At 43.7% G+C, this 20,752-nt stretch overlaps 2 protein-coding genes and 1 long non-coding RNA gene across 7 annotated transcripts in view; 2 read left to right on the top strand and 1 right to left on the bottom strand.

Moving 5' to 3' along the window:
* PBX4 (PBX homeobox 4) overlaps positions 1-5,925 on the top strand; it is a 44,770-nt gene extending 38,845 nt beyond the window's left edge. Inside the window, exons 6-10 of one of the 4 annotated variants that reach the window (XR_014153920.1) lie at positions 1,187-1,343; positions 2,961-3,067; positions 4,121-4,207; positions 4,796-4,969; positions 5,094-5,925. Coding sequence is in view for 2 of the 4 variants with exons in the window: in XM_081851780.1 (XP_081707906.1) it covers positions 1,187-1,343; positions 2,961-3,067; positions 4,121-4,207; positions 5,094-5,186 (444 nt within the window). In the remaining 2 variants the exon portion in view is untranslated. The remainder of the gene's footprint in view (positions 1-1,186; positions 1,344-2,960; positions 3,068-4,120; positions 4,208-4,795; positions 4,970-5,093) is intronic. The other 3 variants (XR_014153921.1, XM_081851780.1, XM_081851781.1) reach the window with 3 other exon arrangements.
* On the bottom strand, positions 5,054-15,743 carry LOC309336265. The gene is made up of 3 exons (XR_014153961.1): positions 15,535-15,743; positions 11,586-11,704; positions 5,054-6,270 (listed from the first exon to the last, which is right to left on the bottom strand). It is a non-coding gene; the product is annotated as an uncharacterized lncRNA (long non-coding RNA).
* Positions 15,744-15,947: 204 nt separating this feature from the next.
* The window catches only part of DSN1 (DSN1 component of MIS12 kinetochore complex), a 31,662-nt gene continuing 26,857 nt past the window's right edge, over positions 15,948-20,752 (top strand). The window contains exons 1-2 of one of the 2 annotated variants that reach the window (XM_081851788.1): positions 15,948-16,063; positions 17,030-17,066. In XM_081851788.1, coding sequence (XP_081707914.1) covers positions 16,035-16,063; positions 17,030-17,066 — 66 coding nt within the window. In that variant the 5' untranslated portion in view covers positions 15,948-16,034. Of the gene's footprint in view, positions 16,064-16,334; positions 16,370-17,029; positions 17,067-20,752 lie in introns of those variants that run through there. The other variant, XM_081851787.1, reaches the window with a different exon arrangement.

The following is a 20,752-nucleotide window of genomic DNA, read 5'->3' on the forward strand; positions in this document are numbered from 1 at the left end:
CTGGTGTAAACACCGGAAGCTTGATTTTGTAAGTCTTTTCTCTTGGTGTTAGGCTTTAATTCTTGATTAAATCATATTGATTTAAATCAATTCACTGTTGACAGAAGCAATCCTTAAAATCTCTTAGTGAGCAAAATAAAACTTTGGATTCCCTCTCAGTTGTTCTTACAGTATTACCAAATCCAGTTCTTTCAAGCCTTTTCTGTTTTCTTTTTTTACTTTAATCAAAAAGCAAACCTGACCAGGATGTTTTTATAGAGTCAGTCTTTGCCACTCAACCTTCTGTCCTTTGGAAATTTTCTGCTGGTCTGGCTGGCTATCCTGTAGTTTCACCATTTTGCAAAGCTTGGTAGCAGCATGCAGATTGAGTCAATCTCTGCTTGACATCCATCAGGTTTCAGGGTCGAAATTTTCTGCCACAAAAATTAAGCTGTATTTGGTTAAGAACAACTTTTGGAGCCTATACAGATTGAAATAAAATCTGTTGGCTTACAGAGTGACCTGTGCCAATCACTTGTCATTTCGGTTAGTAGGAAAGTTTTTCTTAAAAGATTTTATTAAGACTTTTCATAATACGTTACAATAAAAGAACAAACTAATCTAAACAAAAACAAAGAATCAAAAGAGAAAGAGAGGAAAATAATAATATAAAGTCTTCCTTCTTAGGTTGTTCCACCCAGAGAAAGGTGAGCCCTCCCAGCTCTCACCTGGGAGCTTTCCTTTCTTCTCCCACCCTGAGAGATCTTCCCTTCCCTGCCAGATATAAATGTATCAAATAAAATAAGTAAACTTGCCAAAGAGGTTGGCCACTCAGCTTTTAGCATCCAATTCCACAAAGGAATTGTATAAAACAGTGTTTCTCTACCTTGGGTCGCCAGCTGTTTTTGGACTACAACTTCCATCATCCCTAGCTATCAGGACCAGTGCTCAGGGATGATGGGAATTGTAGTCCAAAAACAGCTGTAGATCCAAGGTTGGGAAACACTGGTATAAAGCACTATTCGTGCTGGTCCCAAAGTATTTGCAATTCTGCAGATGGACCAGTGTCAGCAGCTGGTGTGTGCACCCAGAGACTGGAATTATAGCTTTATTTTGCACACTCTGGGAACAATCTTTGTCTCCTCTCTTCTGTTGATAGCTGCCTATACACTAATTTGTTCACACATTAACTTAGTTATTGTTGCAGGTCTCAAACTGGTTTGGTAACAAGAGAATCCGGTACAAGAAAAACATGGGGAAGTTCCAGGAGGAGGCTAACATTTATGCAGCCAAGACAGCGGTGGATGCAACCAATGTGGTGGCCCAGGGCAACCAGACAAGTTCTCCACCCACCCCAAATTCTGGTAAGTGCAGAAAGCCTGCCTCTAGAACAGGATTTCCCTGGACACCTGCTGGGGAAACCTGTGTGCAGTTGGAAGAGCCTCTTCTGTGCTGTTCTGAAGTAAAAAAAGCTACAGAAACGTGAATAGACCTGATTGGCCTTGTTTGGAAAGTTGCTTAGAACTGCAGTGCATGTCTAAATCCTTTGGTCCCCCCCCCCACAAGTTTTGCCTTTTCCTGCCTTCCAAGAGCCATTCTGGTTGCTATATATAAGTGCAACTTCCTGAATAGCAGTAAACTTCTGAGTGAACCAAGATGGACTGGAGCATTTCCAGTTCCCAATATGTTTTGATCCAGTTGTTCTTCAGGTTGTGTTACAAATAGAAAGTGCTAGAGAAAATACTTAACAAGCATTTCTGTTTCTTCTTTGATAAGCTTGATTGCCATCTAGACACAATAAGGCTTGTCAGAGGGCAAGTCAGTGCATTTTTAGAGTTATTTTTGCTCACTGAGGAACAACTTGTTTGAAGCATCTTGGGAACTGGAATAGCTTCATGAAATCTTCGTACACCCACTGGGTTGTTTGAGTTGTTGTCTGCACATTGCTCTGTATTACATTTAATTTCACTTCAGTTTTGTCCCTCATCATCCCAGTACTAATTTTCATGTCTTTCCCATGCCTGCCCCTGAACTGTAGCCAGTCTACCTTCCTGGAGGAGACAGCCACATTTCTAGGTGGGCCTTCAAAGAAATAAATGGGAAAGCAATTATTTCTTCAGAACCACCATAAACATATAAGTGTCAGTTCACCAAGTCCAAGACTGTGTCACATTTTCTATCTAATAGTAAAGTTCATAAATTGTTAGTAGCACAAGCACATATATGAATCATGTTGTGGGTGTGTGGTATTTGTTAGGAGAACAGTGCGGGGGGAACTCTCCCTCCCTTCATTCTGTGGTTCCAATCTGAAATGGAAAGGATGCTTGGGCTGCCTGCTATATCTCTGTCCAAACAAGGTTAGTTTATGGGGAGAGGGTTCTCTACCACAGTTTGTGTAGGGAGATCTTTGTTTTTGCCAGTCAGGGTTTTGCGTGTTTGGTGGACTGTTTCCATCTGTATGTGTGCAGTCACCCTTTTCTATCCCTGGGGATCTCACCTTTAACTACTATGATTGTGAGTACAGAAGGGTGCTTTGAGCAATGGCTACCAGGGAGATAAGCTGGGGCATATTCCATGGTGTATGCTTGGTTCATGGGAGGTAGTGGCCAGGCCTGTAGAGCCTCACCACTACAAGAGATTGTATCCTGGAACACACACATGCAGCTGTGCATTGGAAGGAGAGATCTTATGGGGAGGCATCTTTTTTAACACACACGAATCCCTGAAAAACTTCCAAGGAACCTCAGGATTCCCATGAACGCCATTTGGAACCACTGCTTCAGAGTTAACAAGGGGATGGGGATGGACAAGGAAATGGGACTGTGAAACTTTTCACTAAGTCCCCAAAGTGGAGCACTACAGAAAGTTAATCATGGGATCAGGTGCAAAACACAGCAGCTCCTTGTGCTAATGTCTTGATAAAATTGCGCAAAAATGAGCAGGTGCAGACATACCATTAGGTAACTTCTTTTCCTCTTCAGGTTCCTCTGGGTCATTTAAAATGACAAATTCTGGAGATTCCTTTATAAACCTGCAATCACTCACTTCCTACCAGAACTCGCCAGTGGGAGCCAATGTGCAGTCACAGGTGGGTGTGCAGAGAAAACTGTGTGACAAATCCCCTGCGGTCTTCAGCAGGCAGACACTTACATCTAAGTGCTCAAAGCATCACATTTATGAATTACTGGATTTTAAGATCTCCTGGGAATTTTGCAATAAGATCGTCACCTGTAGAAGTGACTTAATAGGAGAAAGATTATTTCATTAAAAAAAAATTTGCTCCTTGGGCCAAGTCTATTTTTTTCCAGTCTTTGCTCAGGCAAGGAAAGATTTGCTTGTTCTGTTCTAAGATGGGGTTGGCAACATGAGCTCTGATAGTGGGGCAGAAGGGGTTGGGTTGGAATTGGCCCATAGTATATGTAGGAATGTCATGCATGAGAGGGTAGGGCTAGTCACACACACATTTGTACAGGAGGACTTGCATGTAAGGCTTAGAAAGACTTGAGCATAACTTTTTTTGTGCAGCAGAGTTGAATAATACTTGAATATAGCATATTCCTGCTTTGGGATTATTGTATCTGAACAGAGGTGAAGCCAAACAGCTGCCAAGAAATGATGGTACTCTGTAACATCACCGATAGCATGTGTGGCAGGAGAGTAGCAGTACTTCCAGATAGTTCATTACTATAATTATACACACCCTGGGTTTAGAGCTCCTAATAAATTAGATTCTAGATTAAAAGGCAGCACTCATGTAATGCAAGTGTGAGTTACTTTGTGAGGCTGTGTCATACATTTCTAGAGCAGGGGCACTGGAGGACTTGAGTCCCGGGCCCAGAGTTTCATCCATCATCATTTTTTTTATCTGCTTACTCTGAAAGCAGTCTCCGTGCTCTGAGCATAGCACACAATTGTGTCACAGTGCTGGAGAGATGACATCTGCTGCAGAAGGTGGACACAAAGTTAGAAACAGATTTAACTTGCAGCCATTGCCCCAGCTGGATATGGTAACATTTCAAGCATTCCATTGGAGGCCACATAAATGGCGTTGGGATGGTGGTGCTTTAGGTGGCGACCGAAGTATCTGCATAACTGTTTGAACTATTTTATCTCTTTTGCCAAATTGGTTGTATTGTTACAGATGGATTCCTTACACCATGTCATACATCAGGCAGGAAGATATGACAGCATTGTGGGGAACCCTCTATATTCAACGCAGCGTATTGATGTAAGGAACTTCTGATTTTGAAAGTGAATATCTTAAGCTTCAGAAGTCTGACTGGGCAACGAAGGGTAATGTGCCCAGCTATGCAGGTGTATTTAAAATAATACTGTACTTTGCTGAGACCTTAGCCATGGTGTTGCTAACACCCTGCCACAATGCAGCACTGCTCCAAAGAGAAGGGGAAACAGGTAGCCTACTTCCAGTCCTTGTCCAGCCCTTGTCATTCAGGGGATCGGGGGGGGGGGGGAACCTGCCCCTTTTTTATTTTATCCCTTTTCTGTGTCATTCATGGTACAGTGAAGACCAAGATCCCAAGTGGTTAGGGGATGGTCAGAGAGAGAAGATGGCTTACCTACCAAGCCAGATTGGCCCAGTGGATTAGAAGACCCACGTCCCCTCCCATTGGAAGAGAGAGCTGTCAGTTGGAGGAAGAGACTGCAAGCGACAGTGAACTCCACCCTTGGCCATGGATTGTTTCTGCTTGTGGGAACGGAAATGTGGGAGTGGCTGTCACTGCACATAATGTTCCAACCTTTGCTCTGAATTCTGTTTGATAATACAGTCATAAGCAGTAAAATTTTATCCATCTAGGTAAGTTAGCTGGAGAAGTTGAGCAAGAGCAAAGGAATCCCATTTGGGGAACAGGAAAAGCCGTGAAACAAATGCAGCGGAAGCAGCATTCACACAGTACTTTGCCTTCTGTGCTCCAGAAAGTGAACTGCAGTGTCAAGACTTCTGTTCTGAGGTTAAGTCTTATGGAACAAAGTATGTGTCTTGAACATGGCACAGTGATCTCCCACTGTGATGTGGGAAATCAGAATCAGAATGGTTTAGGATGCAAGTAACACCTTGTGGACTTAACAACAAAATGCATTTATTCCCTCTTCAGGCTAATGGCAGCTGGCAGGATGCTACTACCCCTTCATCAATCACTTCACCTGCCGGAGATCCCGGAAGCATTAATTCAGATGCGTCTAATTAAATTTTTTAGGACCTGTTGAGGAGAGGAAAGAGGTCGTTAGTGTAACTTGTCAATGTTGCTCTTTTTTTGCCAATACTTTTGATTCTACAACTTGACACACACAGCTAATTACCTCAGACAAAAGAAAAAGAAAAAGAAAAAAGAAAACCAATAGAAGATTGTGATTATATATGGACACCTCTCTACCTCTCGGCATGATGTGCTTGAGTCTTCTGGCTTCTGCCCTTTGGATTTTAAAGGAACTGGCTTCATTTACCAAACCAAATTCCTTTTTTAAAAAGAAATATCACTTTTATGCTTAGAAGTCTGAAAGTGTTTCTCCAATGAACTTTGGAATTTGTCTCCATTTTTCCAATTTAAAAAAATAGCAACTGATTTTAATTTCTATGTGTTTTTATTATAAAAATTCTGTTCTAGATGCTAGTTACTAACAAATAGCCCCTCTTGTATTGTAATTGTATGCGTTCTCTGTATTGTAATTTTGTATAGGAAGGCTTTTTCTTTGAACTCATTAACCAGAACAGGCCATTGCTTTACCAAAATGATTGTTGGACTTTGCTCTCGAATAGAAATTTCATCTTCTGTGTCACTCTCATGTAGTTCTAATTTAATGTCTTAGAGTAAACACAGACTTCCTTGTGAATAGATTTTTGTGCATTTAGAAAAATGTTAATAGCAAAGTCCACCACTTTCAGTTGAAATTTTATCAAAGAATAAACTTCCAAAGTCCTTTTTTTCCTTTCTGCCTCTTTCGAAGCCTTCCTTCATGTTTGTCAGCTAACAGCTTCCTGGCAGGTGGATGAAGAAAAGAAGGAAATATTTTGCCCTATAAACAAATATAGCTACCTATGAAGGTGCTTGGACAGATGAAGGTACTGTTGTTCCTGTGTTATGACATATGGGCGAAAACAGAAGCAACATTTGGTAGAGCAGTAGAGCGTTTGCTTCAAACCTCTCTTTCTTTTGGAAACTGAGCTCTCGGGATGCTTGTGGGGAAATGATTCTGAACGCTTGTAGCAAAAGCTCACTGGATGGTGCTGTTTAGCTGGCACCCAGAAGCCTCCCCTATATCTGTAGCAGAATCCTGCATGTAACTTTATAAAGAGATGTTTTATGAATGTGATGAAAGCCTAGATAAACATCTCTGCGATGATTAAAAAAATTAACAGCCAGTCTGCCTAAAACTAGTAATCATGGCTTTCTAGTTAGGCCAAAATGGGAAAACGTGGTTAATTAGGTAACTTCCTGGTTTAATCATGAGTCATACAAAGGCTCTCACTCAGTTTGCAGGTAAAAGACTTGTTCATATCTCTACTTACTAAGCTGAGATATGACTGCAGACTATATATGACACCCATTTTTACCCTATGACCAGTCAGTCTTAAAAGAAGCATATGTTACCAGAGAGAGACTAAATTGTTATGTCTTCATGTGATGTTTTATTGTTTTACTGTTCATTGCGTTTCTTAAAACACCTTATGGCAGCTTGCAGAAAATAATGCAAAATTTAAAATGCAGAAACAAGGAACAACGTAATAGTAAAAAAGCATCCATCCCATAAATGCCTATATCTCGGCACAGCAGCCAGCCAACAGTGCCAAACAGAAAGATAACACATAAAAGCCAACAGATACTGTCATGTTCCATCAAATGCCTGGGACCAGAGAAAGGTCTTGTATCTGCACCCAAAAGTTGTTAACGCTCGTGCCAGACAGCCTCACCATGGCAAGCGTTCCATAGAGTGCACCACCAAAAGAGCTCTTCTCCCTTGTCACCTCCCTGTGAGCATCTCTTAGGACACTCAGAGGCTCTTTCTTGGCTGACCACTGCAAGGCTACATGTAGGATCATATCTGGAGAGGTGCTCCAGCAAACACGGAGGGCCTGAGCCGTGCAAGGTTCTCCCAAGTTAAAATCAGCACATTGAATTAGGCTTGGAAACATGTGCAGAGCTAGTGCAGCCGGACCAGAGCCAGGGTAACATGATCATACTATTTGGCCCCTGCATTCTGCACTAGCTGTGGTTTCTGAACTCTTCAGAGGCAGCTTCAGACATGGTGCATTGTAGAAGTTACTAGAGAGTAATCATTGAAATCCAGTTATCCTTAAGAGACTAACTGGACCACCAGCTGAAACGTGTGGGATGCATTCTACATTGTGAAGCTGCCTGTATCTTCGTTGACAATGTTGGATTTAGGAGAATTCCCAAGCCATGAACATCTTTCTTTCAACGTAGTGCAACCCCATCAGGATTGATGTTAAAGTATGTCTCTTGCCCCACCCCTGAAGTTGTTGTTGTTGTTTAGTCGTTTAGTTGTGTCTGATTCTTCGTGACCCCATGGACCAGAGCACACCAGGCACTCCTGTCTTCCACTGCCTCCCGCAGTTTGGTCAGACTCATGTTTGTAGCTTCGAGAACACTGTCCAACCATCTCGTCCTCTGTCGTCCCCTTCTCCTTGTGCCCTCCATCTTTCCCAACATCAGGGGCTTTTTCAGGGAGTCTTTTCTTCTCATGAGGTGGCCAAAGTATTGGAGCCTCAGCTTCACGATCTGTCCTTCCAGTGAGCACTCAGGGCTGATTTCTTTAAGAATGTAGAGGTTTGATCTTCTTGCAGTCCATGGGACTCTCAAGAGTCTCCTCCAGCACCATAATTCAAAAGCATCAATTCTTCGGCGATCAGCCTTCTTGATGGTCCAGCTTTCACTTCCATACATCACTACTGGGAAGACCATGGCTTTAACTATACGGACCTTTGTTGGTAAGGTGATGTCTCTGCTTTTTAGGATGCTGTCTAGGTTTGCCATCGCCTTTCTCCCAAGAAGCAGGCGTCTTTTAACTTTGTGACTGCTGTCACCATCTGCAGTGATCATGGAACCCAAGAAAGTAAAATCTCCCACTGCCTCCATTTCTTCCCCTTCTATTTGCCAGGAGGTGATGGGACCAGTGGCCATGATCTTCGTTTTTTTGATGTTGAGCTTCAGACCATATTTTGCGCTCTCCTCTTTCACCTTCATTAAAAGGTTCTTTAATTCCTCCTCACTTTCTGCCATCAAGGTTGTGTCATCTGCATATCTGAGGTTGTTGATATTTCTTCCGGCGATCTTAATTCTGGTTTGGGATTCATCCAGCCCAGCCTTTCGCATGATGAATTCTGCATATAAGTCAAATAAGCAGGGAGACAATATACAGCCTTGCCGTACTCCTTTCTCAATTTTGAACCAATCAGTTGTTCCATATCCAGTTCTAACTGTAGCTTCTTGTCCCACATAGAGATTTCTCAGGAGACAGATGAGGTGATCAGGCACTCCCATTTCTTTAAGAGCTTGCCATAGTTTGCTGTGGTCGACACAGTCAAAGGCTTTTGCATAGTCAATGAAGCAGAAGTAGATGTCTTTCTGGAATTCTCTAGCTTTCTCCATCATCCAGCGCATGTTTGCAATTTGGTCTCTGGTTCCTCTGTCCCTTCGAAATCCAGCTTGCACTTCTGGGAGTTCTCGGTCCACATACTGCTTAAGCCTGCCTTGTAGAATTTTAAGCATAACCTTGCTAGCGTGTGAAATGAGTGCAATTGTGCGGTAGTTGGAGCATTCTTTGGCACTTCCCTTCTTTGGGATTGGGATGTAGACTGATCTTCTCCAATCCTCTGGCCACTGCTGAGTTTTCCAAATTTGCTGGCATATTGAGTGTAGCACCTTAACAGCATCATCTTTTAAAATGTTAAATAGTTCAGCTGGAATATCATCACTTCCACTGGCCTTGTTATTTGCAGTGCTTTCTAAGGCCCATTTGACTTCACTCTCCAGGATGTCTGGCTCAAGGTCAGCAACCACACTACCTGGGGTATACGAGACATCCATTTCTTTCTGGTATAGTTCCTCTGTGTATTCTTGCCACCTCTTCTTGATGTCTTCTGCTTCTGTTAGGTCCTTTCCACTTTTGTCTTTTATTATGGAAATCTTTGTTCAAAATGTCCCTTTCATATCTCCAATTTTCTTGAACAGATCTCTGGTTTTTCCAATTGTATTGTTTTCCTCTATTTCTTTGCATTGCTTGTTTAAGAAGGCCTTCTTGTCTCTCCTTGCTATTTTTTGGAAATCTGCATTCAATTTCCTGTATCTTTTTTTTTTTATAATAATATTTATTGGTGTTTCAAAAAGTTACAAGAATAAAAAAGAAAGAAAAAGAAAAAACAGAAAATACAAAATACAGAAAAAAATTAAAAACCATTAAAAACAAATCCATCTTTCCATATCTTATCTATCATTTGCTTGTTTCCTTGACCTCCTCACACCTCCCTTTTTTGTAATCTAGTTCATTAGTTGTTTCAGCAAATCCTTTCCTTCTTTGTTTTTATCTTACTAATTTATCTTAATATATTGTAGCTTTACATTCTGACCCGTTAACAATCCATTTTTACTTAATCCTTTATAACATTACTGCTAAAACCACATAGCTTCATTCCAGCATCCTTCTAACATTCCTTAATTTTACAATGTTTCTGTAAATAGACTTTAAATTTCTTCCAGTCTTCTTCTACCGACTCTTCTCCCTGGTCTCGGATTCTGCCAGTCATTTCCGCCAGTTCCATGTAATCCATCACCTTCATCTGCCATTCTTCCCGGGTGGGTAGATCTTGTGTCTTCCAATACTTTGCAATGAGTATTCTTGCTGCTGTTGTAGCATACATAAAGAAATTTCTATCCTTCTTTAGCACCAATTGGCCGACCATGCCCAGGAGAAAGGCCTCTGGTTTCTTCAGGAAGGTATATTTAAATACCTTTTTCATTTCATTATAGATCATCTCCCAGAAAGCCTTAATCTTTGGGCACACCCACCAAAGGTGAAAGAATGTTCCTTCAGTCTCTTTACATTTCCAACATTTATTATCAGACAAATGATATATTTTAGCAAGCTTGACTGGTGTCATGTACCACAATTTCCTGTATCTTTCACTATCTCCATTGCATTTTGCTTGCCTTCTCTCCCCCGCTATTTGTAAGGCCTCGTTGGACAGCCACTTTGCTTTCTTGCATTTCCTTTTCATTGGGATGGTTTTAGTTGCTGCCTTCTGTATAATGTTACGAGCCTCCATCCATAGTTCTTCAGGTACTCTGTCCACCAAATCTAAATCCTTAAACCTGTTCCTCATTTCCACTGGGTATTCATAAGGGATTTGACTTAGATTGTATCTTACCGGCCCAGTGGTTTTTCCTACTTTCTTCAGTTTAAGCTTGAATTTTGCTATAAGAAGCTGATGATCTGAACCACAGTCAGCTCCAGGTCTTGTTTTTGCTGACTGTATAGAGCTTCTCCATCTTTGACTGCAGAGAATATAATCAATCTGATTTCGATTCTGCCCATCTGGTGATGTCCATGTGTAGAGTCATCTCTTGTATTGTTGGAAAAGCGTGTTTGTGATGACCAGCTTGTTCTCTTGGCAGAACTCTATTAGCCTTTGCCCTGCTTCGTTTTGAACTCCAAGGCCAAACTTGCCAGTTGTTCCTTTTATCTCTTGACTCCCTACTTTAGCATTCCAATCCCCTATAAGGAGAAGAACATCCTTCTTTGGTGTCATTTCTATCAGGTGTTGTAAGTCTTCATAGAATTGGTCAATTTCAGTTTCTTCAGCACCAGTGGTTGGTGCATAAACTTGGATTACTGTGATTTTAAAAGGTCTGCCTTGGATTCGTATCGAGATCATTCTATCATTTTTGAGATTGCATCCCAGTACAGCTTTTGCCACTCTTTTGTTGACTATGAGGGCCACTCCATTTCTTTTACGGGTTTCTTGCCCACAGTAGTAGATGTGATGGTCATCCGAACTGAATTCGCCCATTCCCGTCCATTTTAGTTCACTGATGCCCAGGATGTCAATATTTATTCTTGCCATCTCATTTTCGACCACATCCAACTTACCAAGGTTCATGGTTCTTACATTCTTCTTTACAGCCTTGGACTTTCCTTTCGCTTCCAGGCATATCCGCAATTGAGCGTCCTTTCGGCTTTGGCCCAGCCACTTCATCAGCTCTGAATCTACTTGTACTTGTCCTCCGCTCTTCCTCAGTAACATGTTGGACGCCTTCCGATCTGAGGGGCTCATCTTCCAGCGTCATAACTTTTATATGCCTGTTGTCTTTGTCCATGGAGTTTTCTTGGCAGGGAGTGGCTTGCCGCTTCCTGCTCCAGGTGGATCATGTTTGGTCAAAACTCTCCACTATGACCTGTCCATCTTGGGTGGCCCTGCACGGCGTAGCTCATAGCTTCTCTGAGTTATTCAAGCCCCTTCGCCACGGCAAGGCAGTGATCCATGAAGGGGCACCCCTGAAGTAGCTCCCTGCAAATGGAAGGGTGCTGAGTCTCAGCAAATGTATAGTCCTCAGCCTCAGACGTTGAACTACCTGGACCAGTTGTCAATCACAGAGGTGCTTAAGGTGGAGCAGAGGCAAGATGGAATTCAGGTCACAGATTCATAGAATTGCAGAGTTGCAAGAGACCCAGGGGTCATCTCAGCTTTCCTCTAAGGGGCACAAAAAAGATACAAGTTTGATTGGGATTGTACTTCAATTGCAACAAAATGTTTTCTTTCAGGGATTGGCTTTTTGTTTGCGTGCTCAATTAGAATCTTGGTCTCTTAAAATTTTCTTGAAAACTGGGTGTGGCAGAAAGCCTGTGTTTTCATCTTGTTAAAACATATTTGTTCTACAGGACTCTCTGATGTTGTGCATCTTGATGTCCTCTACAGCCAGTGTGGTGTAGTGGTTAAGAGCGGTAGACTCCTAATCTGGGGAACCGGGTTCGTGTCTCTGCTCCTCCACCTGCAGCTGCTGGGTGACCTTGGGCCAGTCGCACTTCTTCGGAGTCTCTCAGCCCCACTCACCTCACAGAGTGTTTGTTGTGGGGGAGGAAGGGAAAGGAGAATGTGAGCCGCTTTGAGACTCTTTAGGGTAGTGATAAAGCGGGATATCAAATCCAGACTCCTCCTCCTCTTCTTCTTCTTCTTCTTCTTTGTATGTGATAGTTGTCATACAGGTCATGGTTACGTTTTAGGATTACATGGACTTACATCTTTCAAGGCTAAGACCAGCAGAGATTCATTCATCCATAGAATGTGTTGCAACTACACAGCCTCCAACAGGCCCCATGGACCAGATATATAGACTAGATGCATCTAGTCACTGATGCCAATCTATAGCTACTGGGACATGGAGATATGAAAATGTTTCTTTGCTGCATAAGCTTCTAATGAGAAGCTAATGAGAAAAATGAAAATTGGATGAAGGAAATCTTAATTGTTTTCTGACCCTGAGCCCTATAAGTTTAAACTCTTAGGGTAGCTGTTTCTTTCTTTGAGTCATATTTAGTTTCTTATTATAAAGAGCTCTTTTAATACATCCTTCAAAATACAGAATGCACTGATGATTGAAAAGATGCCCAAGAACATCTGTGAATACAGCTCATATTGCAGTTGTGAAATTATTTTAAAATCAAGCATGAGTGTAAGCTGTGTGATCTGATATACTTGGAAACTGCCACCTTAATTTCAAGGAGGGGTTCTTAGCTAGCTGAAAGTGGATTTTCAATTGTGTAAAAGCCAGGATGTATTATTTAACACTGTGTTTGGCATTGTTTATAGAGACAGACAAGCAATATTTTAGAACTGAAAGTATTCCAATATTATAATTGCATTAATCCCTTTATACCCAGAAACCACTCGACACAACAGGACAACTTCAAAGCTATCCAGATCAACAAAATATATTGGTGACATGTTTCTAGATGAAATTTATGTAGAAAGTCCAGAGTCTATGTTCTGATACCACTCTCAGAAAAATGGCCTGGAGTACCAACTTCTGAGATTTCCAGACCATCCAAATTCACTAGCCATGCAAAACTAGATTGGACTGAAGCACTAAATGATATAACTCTCACATAAACCATGTTCCAGGAAATTTATATTTACAGAAAAATGGCCCAGAAAGCTAACTTCCAAGCTATCAAAATGAACCCAATTGAAATCACATTGGACCAGATGGGAGTGATGTAGTAAGCCACAAAATCTACAGAAACCATGTTCTGTTTCCAGGCAAAATGTGTATTTCAGGAAAGGGACCTGGAATGCAAATTTACAAGCCATTCAAATAACTCCTATGTTGGAGCAAATGGGAATGATGCAAATCCTGCAAAACTTCAACAGAATCCACATTCAAGCACCTATTCCAGGCAATAAATTTTTTGATTATGGCTGCAACCCCAACTTCTGAGCTAACCCTGCCAATCCATTTGAGACATCACAGCCGTGAAGCTCCCTGGGTGACCTTGGGCTGGTCACTCACTCTTAGCCTAGCCTACCTCACAGAGTTGTTGCAAGGATGAAATGGAGAGGGGACACTCTAAGCCATCTTGAGCTCCTTGCAGGAAAGGTGGGATACAAAGACAGACAAGAATACAGTGGTCCCTTGGTTCTCAAATGCCTTGGTACTCAAACAATGAGGAACCCAAACTCTGCAAACTGTAAGTGTTCTGGTTTACCAACTTTTTTTCAGAAGCCGAACATGCTCCATTTTGAGTGCCACACTTCCGGTTTGAGTGTTACGCTTCTGATTTGAGTGCCATGCTTCCATTTTGAGTGTTGCGCTGAAGTCTGTCTGTCTTTGCTATTTATTTTGCATTTTTATTTCTGCGGCTCTTTTTGTTTTTGTGACACTGTGGAGCCCAGTTCAACTACTGATTGATTGATTGTGTGACTGTATTACACAATCAATCAATGTATTATTGCTTTCATTTTATGGATCAGTGGTCTCATTAGATAGTAAAATTCATGTTAAATTGCTGTTTTAGGAGTTGTTTTTAAAAGTCTGAAACTGGTTAATCCATTTTGCATTACTTTCTATGGGAAAGCACGCCTTGGTTTTGGAACAGACTTGTGGAACGGATTAAGTCTGAGAACCAAGGTACCACTGTAGCTGATGGGATTGGTGCAGTAAGATCCCAAACTTTCACAGAATCCAGGCTTGCTATTCTTTGTAGTTAAAGGATGAATCCGGAAAAATTGGCCAAAACAACAATGCGACTTGAATTTGGGGTGGTATTCTGCTAACAAGTTATGCTACTGAATGACCTTTACCTGTGTAATGTGATTTACGCACCCTCTCCCTGCGTCCCCCCTGAGGGTTGGGGGGATCCCCCTCCAGGCGCACAGGGAGAGGAAAGGGCAGGGAAGTTACATTGTGCAGCTGAAAGTTGCACTGTTACAGTTCATTAGTTGAATAGCACCCTGGTTTGGGTTTTTTAGATGTTGCCATTCCAGGCATTTCCCCTGGAAAAACCTTTAGGCCCAGAACAGGTATTGGAATGTGGTTTTTGTGGAAGTTTTGTGGTTCACTGCATCCATCCTGGCCAGTGATGTGTGGCTGGTGAACTTGGCTGGTTTGGATAGCACCAAAATAGGCAGGCTGGACCCAGGAGGCAAACTGAGGCAGCTGCCTCAGGTGGCGGAATCCAAGGGGGTCCTGCTACCATGGATGAGCAGAGATTTCTGGGGAGATTTCTCAGGGCTCTCTCAAGATCTCCTCTGAACCTGGAAGGTGCAGTGGAAGCTGCACAACCCAGGTAAGTGAGGGGGGTGGTATCCTTTCACCTCAGGTGGTGAAATGGGACATCCTGTCCCTGGCCAGGCCCTTCTGCTCTGTTCTGGTTGAGCTCGGGTGTGATGGAGTTGATAAAAGAATACTGGAATGGTTCAGATTTAGGCTGAGAGGGAAGCGTAAGTAGATCAACCTGAGGTGTGTTTTATATGAGAGCCTCAACCATTCCTCTAATCTGTACAGTGGTACCTCTGGTTACGAACTTAATTTGTTCTGGAGATCCGTTCTTCACCTGAAACCGTTCTTAACTTGAGGCACCACTTTAGCTAATGGGGCCTCCCGCTGCCGCTGTGCCGCCGCCGCCGCCGCCCGATTTCTGTTCTCATCTGAGGTAAAGTTCTTAACCCGAGGTACTACTTCCGGGTTAGCGGAGTCTCTAACCTGAGGTGTTTGTAACCTGAGGTACTGGTAATATTGGAATGCACTGCAAGGCTGTTGTCTTTCCCTTAAATCCTGGCCACTTCTGTATTTGTTGCTATGTTTTGTTTCTGGGGGTGGGGGCAGGGGAGGAAGGGCAACGTGCATGACAGCTACACTGAGACCCTCAATTTCTCGTTTTCTGTTGGGAGCTCTTTATTTCCTCTGTTGGGCAAAGTGTTGACTTGTGGGGCACTTTGCAAGACACTCTGTTGGCAGAAGGGAAAAAAGGTCACCCGAAGTCATCCTGCTGTCAGTTGATTGACAGGTCTGCTGCTTTGCCCACCTGTCAAACTTCGGGTGCAAACCTGGCTCCCGGCTGCCGGAAGTTCCTTTGCCCTGGGCGCGTCTGTGTCTTTTCCTAACACTTCCAGAGGCGGCGTGCGAACCTGCGCCTCGTGGGCTGCACAGCCCTGGGCCCCGGGTGGCCGTGGGGCGCCTAAGGGTATCTGGGAGCCCGGAGGCTCCTCTCCCTCCTCGGCAGCTCAGTCGGGGGCGGGGCTAGATGGCTCGGCGACTGATTCCGCTTGAGCCCAGGCCCCGCCCCCCCCCGCTGCCTCTCTGGCGGGGGCCCCGCCTCCCTCTCGACTCGCCGCTTCTCGCGCCTTTCTAGCTCTACGGCTCCCAACCGCGCCCGAGGGGGCGGGGAAGAGGAAGACGCGCATGCGTCGGGGTAAGCCAACAGCACCTTCCCAGAAGGCTCTGGGGCCGAGGGCGGGTGGGGCGCCGGCGCGCATGCCCGTGGCGGCGGGCTAGTTTGATTCTGGCGGCAGCCGCGACGTCGAAATGGCGGCGGCGGCGCCTCGTCCCGGCAGGTGACGGAGGGCAGCGAGAGGGAGCCCGGCCGGGGGCGGCATCCGCGCCTCGGTCTTTTGGGCGGCGGGGGCGGGGCGCTGTTCGACGGAGTCAATCCCCCGGCGGCGAAGGCCGTGGCCTCTCGGGGCAAAGCCCGCCGCGCAGAAGGTCATCCAGCCCAACCCGGAGCGATGCCGAGGGAGGCGCCCAAGTAGGCAGGCGAAGCAGAGAAACGGGCGGGGCGCCATTCTGTACTTGCCGCTGCTGTTCTGAGTGAAGCTGGTTATGGCCCTCTTTATTTGGAAAATGTTCCATTTTAAGCAAGGGTTTGTTTCTGTTGCTGCCTGGGGCCTCGATTGCGAGCGCTGCTCTTGGTGTTCTTGCTTTTCCTGATGCTGTTTTTAATTCTGTTTGTGTAGATACAAATGTAGATAAAACCTACACTTTCATAGATATATTGTATAGCAAGATGGGCTACAACACAAATAATAAAACAACAGCAGTAGCCTTAAAAGCAAAATAAAAGCATCAGTAAATACTGATTGGATTTTTTAAAAAAAGAAAAACAAAAACCACCCATATTGTAAAAACCTTTTCAAGGGGATGATTCCTGCGGAACTGCTACTGGTAAGGAATTGCAGAGGGAAAGGGTCGCTCCCTCCTGGAGACCAACCAACCTCAGGGGTTGCATTGCTGCTGGTTTTTTTTTTTTTGTTTCCTTGGCTTTATAAGGTGTTGACCATCCTTTTGGAGGGGAAGAATGGGGTTGAATAATTAAAAATAAATAAAATTTACTACAGGAAATGCTAATGATAACACAGGTGTGTAACAGGTAGGTGCTTTGCAAAAGTTAAGTAGAAGGTGAGTTGGTCCTAGTTGTGGGAGCAGAATGTGGTGTGGGAGAAATGCAAGGTGCAGTGCATGAGGTATTGGAGCAATGGGGTAGAAGCCCAAGGCTTAATTTTTGTTGTTGTTGAACTTTTCAGTAAAGAAGACAGTCTTCCAAAGGGCATCACCCAACAGGTAACACAAGTGTTCTTTACCAGCTATAAAGTGCATAAAAATGCTGCAATAACAAATTCCAAGCATTCCATACTTAGGGTTGCTACCCTGCTTTCCTGATGAATTCTTCGTTTAAATAGTTGCAAGAAAATTGGAAACCCAACAGGCACAGCATTTTTGAGAATGCTGCACCTGTTCAGTTGCTGCAGCTGTTAAAAGACATTAAGCTAGGCTAAAAACATACACGGTGGCAGTCCAATTTCTACTATAATAATAGGCCAATCTGTGAGAGCCAGTTAATAAAATAAGTATCTGTACATGACAAAAAGACAATACTGTGCCCATTTCTTTGTAGCAGAAAAGTGGGGTGTTTAGTGTGAAGTATATCTATCATAGAATCATAGAGTTGGAAGAGACCACAAGGGCCATCGAGTCCAACCCCCTGCCAAGCAGGAAACACCATCAGAGCACTCCTGACATATGGTTGTCAAGCCTCTGCTTAAAGACCTCCAAAGAAGGAGACTCCACCACACTCCTTGGCAGCAAATTCCACTGTCGAACAGCTCTTACTGTCAGGAAGTTCTTCCTAATGTTTAGGTGGAATCTTCTTTCTTGTAGTTTGGAACCATTGCTCCGTGTCCGCTTCTCTGGAGCAGCAGAAAACAACCTTTTTCCCTCCTCTATGTGACATCCTTTTATATATTTGAACATGGCTATCATATCACCCCTTAACCTCCTCTTCTCCAGGCTAAACATGCCCAGCTCCCTTAGCCGTTCTTCATAAGGCATTGTTTCCAGGCCTTTGACCATTTTGGTTACCCTCCTCTGGACACGTTCCAGTTTGTCAGTGTCCTTCTTGAACTGTGGTGCCCAGAACTGGACACAGTACTCCAGGTGAGGTCTGACCAGAGCAGAATAGAGTGGCACTATTACTTCCCTTGATCTAGATGCAATACTCCTATTAATGCAGCCCAGAATTGCATTGGCTTTTTTAGCTGCCGCGTCACACTGTTGGCTCATGTCAAGTTTGTGGTCAACCAAGACTCCTAGATCCTTTTCACATGTACTGCTCTCAAGCCAGGTGTCACCCATCTTGTATTTGTGCCTCTCATTTTTTTTGCCCAAGTGCAATACTTTACATTTCTCCCTATTAAAATTCATCTTGTTTGTTTTGGCCCAGTTCTCTAATCTGTCAAGGTCGTTTTGAAGTGTGATCCTGTCCTCTGGGGTGTTAGTCACCCCTCCCAGTTTGGTGTCATCTGCAAATTTGATCAGGATGCCCTTGAGTCCATCATCCAAGTTGTTAATAAAGATGTTGAATAAGACCGGGCCCAAGACAGAACCCTGTGGCACCCCACTAGTCACTCTTCTCCAGGATGAAGAGGAACCATTGATGAGCACCCTTTGGGTTCGGTCAGTCAGCCAGTTACAAATCCACTGAGTGGTAGCATAGTCAAGACCGCATTTTACCAGCTTCTTTACAAGAATATCATGGGGCACCTTGTCAAATGCCTTGCTGAAATCAAGGTAGGCTACATCCACTGCGTTCCCTTCATCTACCAGGCTTGTAATTCTGTCAAAAAACGAGATCAGGTTAGTCTGACATGACTTATTTTTCAGAAATCCATGCTGACTATTGGTGATCACAGCATTCCTTTCTAGGTGCTCACAGACTGTTTGCTTAATGATCTGCTCCAGAATCTTCCCTGGTATTGATGTCAGACTGACTGGGCGGTAATTATTTGGGTCCTCTCTTTTCCCCTTTTTGAAAATAGGGACAACATTTGCCCTCTTCCAGTCTGCCGGGACTTCGCCTGTTCTCCAGGAATTCTCGAAGATGACTGCCAGTGGTTCTGAGATCACATCTGCCAGTTCTTTTAATACTCTTGGATGCAGTTCATCTGGCCCTGGAGACTTGAATACATCTAAACTAGCCAAGTATTCTTGTACTATCTCCTTAGTTATTCTGGGCTGTGTTTCCTCTGCTGAATCATTTGCTCCAAATTCTTCAGGTCGGGCATTGTTTTCTTTATTGGAGAAGACTGAGGCAAAGAAGGCATTGAGGAGTTCAGCCCTTTCTGTGTCCCGTTTGCATTACACCATCTTCTCCTCTGAGTGACCCCACGGTTTCTTTGTTCTTCCTTTTGCTACGAACATACCCATAAAAGCCTTTTTTGTTGCTTTTAACCTCTCTAGCAAGCCTGAGTTCATTCTGTGCTTTAGCTTTTCTGACTTTGTGTCTACACGTGCTGGCTATTTGTTTGAATTCCTCTTTGGTGGTTTCCCCCCTTTTCCATTTTTTGTACACATCCTTTTTTAATCTTAACTCAGTTAAAAGTTCTTTAGATAGCCACCCTGGCTTCTTTAGGCACCGTCCATGTTTCCGTCTCATTGGTATTGCCTGAAGTTGTGCTTTTACTATCTCCCTCTTAACAAACTCCCAGCCATCATGAACTCCCTTTCCTTTTAGTATTACTGTCCATGGGATCTCACCCAGCACTTCCCTAAGTTTTATGATGTCGGCTTTCTTAAAGTCAAGAAATTGAGTCCTAGTATGCTTGGCTGCTCCTTTCCGCTGTATAGTAAACTTCAGAAGAGCATGATCACTCGCGCCTAATGATCCTTCCACTTCTACCCCACTAACCAGGTCATCAACATTGGTTAGGACCAGATCTAAAATGGCTGTTCCTCTTGTTGCTTCTCCCACTTTCTGGACAACGAAGTTGTCTGCAAGGCCAGTGAGGAATCTGTTTGACCTTATGCTCTTGGCTGAGTTTGACATCCAACAAATATCCGGGTAATTGAAGTCCCCCATTACTACTATCTCCCTTCCTTTTGCATGCTTGGCCATCTGTTCCAGGAAGGCATCATCTATGTCCTCCGTTTGGCTTGGGGATCTATAGTAAACTCCCACAATGAGGTCCCTGTTATTCTTTTCTCCCTTAATTTTGACCCAAATGCTCTCACTTTGGCTTTGAGGTTCTAAATCTTGGATCTCTTCACAGGTATACACATCCCTGACATATAACGCCACTCCTCCTCCTTTCTTGTCTGGTCTGTTTCTCTGAAATAGATTGTAACCCTCCATTATTACATTCCAGTCGTGGGACTTATCCCACCAGGTTTCAGTGATGCCTATTGTGTCATATTTAGTTTGCTGTACCAAGAGCTCAAGCTCATCTTGTTTATTACCCATGCTTTGCGCATTAGTGTACAGACATTGAAGTCCATTAATCTTTCCCCCGTGTCTCTTATTTAAGGATTTTTTCCTCCCATCACTACGTCTGCGTGCTGTTTGCTCCATTTGGTCTATGACATTTGGATGATCATCTTCATCAGTTGATAGACTCCTACCTTCAGGAGCACTGTCTTCCTCCCCCACATTAGTCAGTTTAAAGCCCTCCTGATGATGTTTCTGAGATTTTTGGCAAAAATATTCCTCCCAACCGTTGTGAGGTGCAGCCCATCTCTTGCCAGAAGTCCATCTTCAAGAAACTGCAGTCCGTGATCTAAGAATCCAAACCGTTCCTGTTTACACCATTTGCGAAGCCAGCTGTTCACTTCCACTATTTTTCCCTCTCTCCCTGGGCCACGTCGTTCAACTGGGAGGACAGATGAGATGACAATTTGTGCATTTAATTGCTTCAATTTCCTGCCCAGAGCCTCATAGTCTCTTTTGATCTTCTGGAGGCTATTGCTTGCAGTGT

This window comes from Podarcis erhardii (assembly GCF_964252035.2).
Source record: "Podarcis erhardii genome assembly, chromosome: 2".
In the NCBI taxonomy this organism is placed as follows: domain Eukaryota; kingdom Metazoa; phylum Chordata; class Lepidosauria; order Squamata; family Lacertidae; genus Podarcis; species Podarcis erhardii.